Genomic DNA, 7500 nt, shown 5'->3' with positions numbered 1-7500 from the left:
CTCGCACAACTGTCATGCAATCCAAAGATAAAAAAAAAAAAAAAAAAAAATCCCAGTGAATGTAGGAAAGTTTATAATGGTCATACCCAAACATGGATAAAGAATACTTAAGATGCAGTGACCAAAACATAATTTAGTGATATTTCCCAAAACTATTGATTCCAATGATCATGTGACTAACAAAGGACGAATGCAAGATGGAAAAACTTGAAACTTGTATCAAACTACATAACTCTGGGCAGTGACAGTGCTCACGAATAGCATAGATAATCTGCAACAACATCATCATCAATAACAACAACAACAATATATTCAAGACAAAATAGGCCTAAAGAACCTCTAGAATGAGTCTAAAATCTGCGAGGTTTAATACAAAGAGGTATTAGAAAAATAAGAAAAAAAAATTGAAAATGGCATTAGGATTTTTATGTACAGATGTGTTGAAAGGAATACATTTCTTGAATTAAGGTCACATAAAGGTATCCATGGACAAGAAGACATGAAAGAAACATTACTTTCAAAGGAAAATTATAAATACTATGGAAACAATTTGGCTTCTCAAAAAAGGAAGGTGGATAAAAGGAAGGAGCTGATATTTGAAGAAGTAAAGGCCCAAAATATAAAAAATAAAAATGATAAAAAAAAAACAATAATATAAAAAGACGGAGCATGGGGATCACAAGCAAAAAGAAAGTCGGAAATTCACCAAGAAGAACAAAGAAGAGCATTAAGAAGCTAAATATATGTGTATATATATATATATATATATATATATATGTATATATATATATATATATATATATATATATATATATATATATATATATAAACACATACACAAGCTAAAAACAACACCCTACTTCAAGCAAATAGGTATTACAAACTTACACATACACACAGAAACACTCAGAAACACACACATACATACACAAACACATAGAAACGCACACGAAAATACACACAAAACACGCACACACAAAAACACAGAAACACATACACACAGAAACACAAACACACACACGTACGCACACACACGCACACGCACACACACACACACATGCACACAAACACACACAAACACCACACGCACACAAACACACATACACCACACGGACACAAACTCACACACACACCACACGCATACACATTTCCATTAGCATGTCAATAGAAGTCTAGGGCAAAAATGACAACCACACACATATCCAACACATGCAATTACCAATCTGCGGGGAGTTTAAGATACAAGCTTTGAGTTCAACAAAGTCTGACGGGAAACTCTTTGTGAAACTGAATTTTGTAGTGTTCAGCTAAGTGAGTGTGCACACACGCGCACGCACACACACACACACACACGCGTGCATGCACACACACACACACACGCGCGCGCGCGCGCACACACACACGCACACACACGCACACACACACACACACACACACACACACACACACACACACACACACACAGTCATACGAGCTCTGAGATCTCATCCGGGAGGTTAATAACCGTCGATCACGAGTCCAACACGTGATCCAAGACCATGGTGAATCACACACACACACACACACACACACACACACACACACACACACACACACACACACACACACACAAACACACTCCGCAAGTCTGTATAGTCTTTGTTCATGTCTACACAAGAACGTACACCAACAGTGGCCACAGACACTGCAAGCGCACGGTGACTTGTGGATGCACGCGAGGCTCTATTAAATGATGTTATGACCTTGAAACCCCCCGAGCATCAATGGTGTGATCCGCTTGTCTCTCCTCGGCCATGCCTATGGTGTACATAATAACCAGCAAAGGGTCTGTGTTTTGCATTTACAGCTTGAAAGCTTACCAGCTTGCGTGCGGGCTTTCTATGCTCCCTGTACGTGCCTCTCACACATATCCACGAAACCCAACCCGGCTGTGTACTGTAGGTCTTCGGCTCGGGTTCTCCTCAAGAGCCGAGCGAAGAAAACGGGATCTGACCAGACGAAACGGCCGCTTCCAGAAGGTCCGAGACACACTAAAAGGCGAACTAGATCCATTACTCTTAGTGCCAAAACTTCGGGTATTTCTGTCGCAAATTAGTCCTTGTTGTCGAAGTCGTCGAGACTCTTCCTGAAGCGGCCGTTTTACTTCGCGGACACCGCTCACACGGGGCTTCCAGAGAGTTCCTCCCGCCCACACTCCAAGCCAAACGGTGGTCAGTTAGTCAGTCAGGTCCCCCCTCCCCCCCGCTTACTTCCATTCACTCCACAACAGACCCAAAAAATGAAGAAGAAAGTTTCTATTCACGGCGTTTTACATTGGCCGGTCTTTCCAGTGGTTTCAAGACGCCTTCAAGGCCTTCCCCTCCTGTACGCATCGTTTGTTCCCTTCTGTGGTTAAGAGTGTTGACGGGGGGAAGGCTGCCTTCTCTCTGCATGCAGACACCCGCCCACGTCACCCACCCACCCACCCATCCAGCCCTGCATCGAAATAATTCACAACCTCTGCCCCCCATCTTGCCCACTAACACCCAACTTCACCTCCAATACCACCAACTATTACTAGTACCACTACCTTTAGATACTTTTACTATTACTATATTATTACTATGCTGACAGCCACTGTAATGACTTATTGTGTCGTCATTAATGACACTTTACGACGGCTACAGTAATTACGATTTTGTTGTTACCATAACTACTTGGAAAGAAAACTACTACATTGATTTAATTCTGTTTGCTAATGCCACACCAACTATTACTATGACGACCAAAAGAAGAATACTTTATTATAACTGCTACCACTGCTACTACTACTGTTACTACTACTACTACTACTATTACTACTACTGCTATTACTACCACTACTACTATTACTACTACTACTACTACTACTGTTCTACTACTACTACTGTTACACTACTACTACTACTGTTTCACTACTATTACTGCTGCTATTACCACTGTTACTATTACTACTACTACTACTACTGTTACTACTACTACTACAACTGCAACTACTGCCAGATTGGAAGTACTACAACTACCTTCTTCTTCTTCCTCTACTTCGGCGTAGTTGAGTACTCGTGCAGGCGTGAAGCGCAACCCTGTTCTAGACACCGTACGTAGCCAAAGGTTGAGTGTGCCCTTGCCGCCGCTGCTGCTTTTCCCGTGTGTTCAGGGTCGCAATAGGAGGCGCACAAGAGCGGAACCGGGACCCCCCATCGCGTGCTTAGCTCATCACTAAACCCCCCTCACTCACTCACTCTCACTCCCTCTCTCTCTTTCTCTCTTTATCTACAAAACTCACTTCAGAGGCCAAGGTCACTCGTCACCTATGTGAGGTCAAGGATGCTCAAGGCTTGCCCGTTCTAGTCTATCACCGACAACCCATTACCTTGTTCCTATGTCCCCTTCCCTCTGGCCCACGCCCCATCTCCCTTCCCACGCCCCCATCACCATTTCCACGCCCTCATCCCCACGCCCCCACCCCTATTCCCACCCACGCCCCCATCCCCACGCCCCCATCCCCACGCCCCCATCCCCACGCCCCCATCCCCATTCCCACGCCCCCATCCCCCATTCCCACGCACCCACTTCCATTCCCACACCCCCATCCCCATTCCCACGCACCCATCCCCATTCCCACACCCCCATCCCCATTCCCACGCACCCATCCCCATTCCCACGCCCCCACTTCCATTCCCACACCCCCATCCCCATTCCCATGCACCTATCCCTATTCCCACGCCCCCATCCCCCATTCCCACGCACCCCCTCCCATTCCCACACCCCCATCCCCATTCCCACTTCCATTCCCACACCCCCATCCCCATTCCCACGCACCCATCCCCATTCCCACGCACCCATCCCCATTCCCACGCCCCCACTTCCATTCTCACACCCCCCATCCCCATTCCCACGCACCCATCCCCATTCCCACGCCCCCATCCCCATTCCCACGCCCCCATCCCCATTCCCACGCCCCCATCCCCATTCCCACGCCCCCATCCCCATTCCCACGCCCCCATCCCCATTCCCACGCCCCCACTCCCATTCCCACGCCCCCACTCCCATTCCCACGCCCCCACTCCCATTCCCACGCCCCCAATCCCATTCCCACGCCCCCACCCACCAACCCCATCCATTCTGCCACTCAAATTCTCGGCTCTAACTCAATTCTCAACCCACACGCAAAGGCCAGCGTTTCCACTCTTCCATTGTTCCTCCACTCTCCACCACCTCATCCACCTGTTGGACAAAATTTTACATCTACAAACACAAAAAGAAAAAAAAAAAAATTTAGTTCTGAATTCGACCAAATAGATACCAATAAGAATCCCCCAACCCCCATTATCTGAGGCAATTTTTCATATATATTTTTATTACTCACATGTATATATATATATATATATATATATATATATGTATATATATATATATATACATATATATATATATATATTATTAAGGAAGTGGACTGGGCAAGGCGAGGTGTGGTGCAAATCAACCTCCTTACAAGCCTTTCCCTCCATCGCCCTTTCCCTCCATCTTCTAGTTCTCCTCCGCCCCCTCCTTCTCTTCCCCCTCCCCCTCCTTCTCTTCCTCCTCCTCTTCCCCCTTTCCCTCCTCCTCCTCTTCTTCCTCCTCTTCCCCTCCTTTCCCTCCTCCTCTTCCTCCTCCTCCTCCTTCTCTGCCTCCTCCCCCGCCTCCTACTCTTCCTTGCCCTCCTCTTGTTCCACCTCTTCCTCGGTCTTCCCGTTCTTCTGATTCTCCTTATCCTCCTCCTCCTAGTCCTCCTCCTGATCCTCTTTTGTTTCCCCCGTCCTCCCCCTGGTCCTCCTCCCCGGCTTCCCCGTTCTTCAGGATCCTCTTCCTGGTCCTCCTCATCGTCCTCCTCCTCCTCCTGGTCCTCCTGATCCTCTTCATAGTCCTCCTCTCCCTCCTCCCCCTCCACCTCCTGGTCCTCTTCCTAGTCCTCCTCCTCTTCCTCCTCCCCGTCCACTCCCTCCCTCCTCATCTCCTCCTCATCCTCGTCCTCCTCCGGTTCCAGTCTAGAAACGTTACTGCGTAGCTGAGGTGGTTCTCCTCCAATCTCCTCCCTTCGGACCTCACCCCCCCTTTTACTCTTCTCTTCGGCTCTAGATGCTTAAGAACCATCGCAAAAAACACAGTGAGAGACGGCGTGCGGCTAGCTCAGAGGCCCTGAACAGACGGAAAAAGAAGCAGCCTTACAATGTTTACAATATTCCCTTTTTTAAGGTAAATTCCAGCCACTAACATTAGGTTCCATTTAGTGCATGCCCGCCAGCATCGCTCTGCCAAGTGCATGTATTTTGCGTGTCTTGCCCGGCGCATATGATCTTACCCATTAAATATAGACATTTTAACTGCTGCGTTTGCTCCCCCCCTGCTGCTTTTATGCTCTCCTGCTGCTGTTCCTCCTGCTGATCGTGTACAGAGCTGCCCTTTTACCCCCTGCTGCCGCTGCTGCTGCTGCTGCTGCTGCTGCTGCTGTTGCTGTTGCTGCTGATCGCAAGGACCTTGAGTAGGGAGAAGGCAGACAGCCCGGCACGTGCGCGTGCGGCAGAGAAAAAGATGCATGAGTTCTTTGAGAAATGCTCAGCACTGGCAGCTTACCCCATTTCACCTCACCAGTCAAGTCTCAGTCTGAGTCAGTTCATCGCTTCTAGTCCAGACCGTCCTAGGCAGCTCTCTAGTAGGCATTTTTTTAACCCTTGTGGCTCAGTGTCATCCTTCTAAGACCTACATCTAAGTGGGACCAGAGTCATGAAGCCAGCCATCTACTAGTAAGGGACCGTTCTTTTAAGAGATGTTTTAAGCCAAGTCATCAACCCCAACTACCTACCCGACAACAACCCACCCACCTACAAAAAAAAAAAAAAAAAAAAAAAAAAAAAAAAAAAAAAAAAAAAAAAAAAAAAAAAAAGCTCTTGAATCCTGTCGGAGAGATGAGATGTCCACAACCCGTTTTCTTCAAGTAACTAAGTTCCTAGACACCTCAGAGACGGGAGACGAGATTCATTATTGCATTATCTGTTTCTTGTACATCAATCAGCTTCTCTCAAAGACCTGGGTCGGATGCTGAAGTCTTCCTACGATTGGGTAAGATGCCGGAAGGCAAATCACTTCTCCACAAGTTCGGGATTCAAAAACCGGACAACATCCATTCCCCCCTCAAGTCTCCCCCGGATCTTCGGCCAGCAAAGCAGTCAACCAGCCCGGTGGGATTCTTGCGTGCTTGCGTGCGTATCAGCGTGTGAGTGCGTGCGTGCGTGCGTACGTGCTTGGAGAGAACGGGTCAGGGGCCCTTCTTTTCTTGCCAGGAAGGAATACCAACGGCTGTGACTTTGATGAGTGTCGATATGGAAAGAATAGTAATTCCCTTTCACCTGTTACCTTACCCCCACTTGCACCACCCCCTCCTTCACCTTCTACCCACACCAACACCATACCACCACATACCACCACACACACCCTTTCCACCACCACCACAATCCCCACCCCCCTTCAACTTCATGTCAAATCCTAATCTTTCCACTCCTTCGCCCACCCATTCACCCTTTTTTTTTTTTTTTTTGTAATGCTCTTGATTCTGCTGATGCCCGTATGTTGTGATTAATGTTGATGTGGTTGATGTTTTATGATCCCTTTACTACATAGACTTTTCACTGTGCATAGTCTGCCTCGTTATGGACTCGTTGTAGCCTTTTACCTGTTTCCCCCCCCCACCCCCCACCAAAAAAAGAACCCCCCCCAATTGTACAAATTATGTGTCCGACCATATCCTTTATTCTCCTATTTACCTAATCTCTCCCTCTGCCTTCTCCTACTCTCCTCATCGCTGTCCTAACTACCGTTGCCCTTAGGCAATTCCTTAGTTCGTTCTTGCAACATATTATTTTCAACTTGACATTCTTCCACTACATTCTCCATCTCCTTATCATCTCTCGTCCTCTTCTTGTACACAAAAATGTCTTCATATCAAAACAGAAACATTGTAATCTCGTTTATCTTACGTATAACCTCACACACACACACACACACACACACACACACACACACACACACACACACACACACACACACACATACATACACATATAAACATATACACAAACACCTCATTCACACGAACACACGCACATCTATCCTCTATCCTTAATTTTTCCTTGTTTTCTCATTCGCATTTCCTCTAATTTCCATTTCTTCTAACAGTGCCTCCTCTTGCCTCTTTATTTCCTCTCCCGACCATTTCTCTTTCTCTCCTTCCCATCCGCCCCCTCTCTCTCTCTCCTCCTCTTCTCTCTCCTCTCTCCACCCGCTCTTTCTTTCTGCTCCATCCTCCGTATTTTTCACCTTTCTTCTCTCTTTTCTCCCTCTCTTGTTTACTCTGCCATTCTTCTCTATCCTTCTCCCTTTCTCTTTGTCTCTTACTCTCTTACCACTCTCCTTTTTCTCTTTCTCAATGTATCTCTCTCCTCT

At 46.9% G+C, this 7500-nt stretch overlaps 1 protein-coding gene across 1 annotated transcript in view; it reads left to right on the top strand.

Annotated features, from left to right (window-relative positions):
• The window catches only part of LOC143037389 (uncharacterized), a 249016-nt gene extending 245655 nt beyond the window's left edge, over positions 1–3361 (top strand). Inside the window, exon 6 of the mRNA XM_076205527.1 lies at positions 3071–3361. Within this exon, the coding sequence (XP_076061642.1) occupies positions 3071–3241 (171 nt within the window). The 3' untranslated portion in view covers positions 3242–3361. The remainder of the gene's footprint in view (positions 1–3070) is intronic.
• The last annotated feature ends 4139 nt before the right edge of the window (positions 3362–7500 follow it).

The sequence above is a fragment of the Oratosquilla oratoria genome, chromosome 22, assembly GCF_046742065.1.
Source record: "Oratosquilla oratoria isolate Oo_2021 chromosome 22, ASM4674206v1, whole genome shotgun sequence".
In the NCBI taxonomy this organism is placed as follows: Eukaryota; Metazoa; Arthropoda; class Malacostraca; order Stomatopoda; family Squillidae; genus Oratosquilla; species Oratosquilla oratoria.
This window is presented reverse-complemented; position numbering and strand designations above follow the sequence as displayed.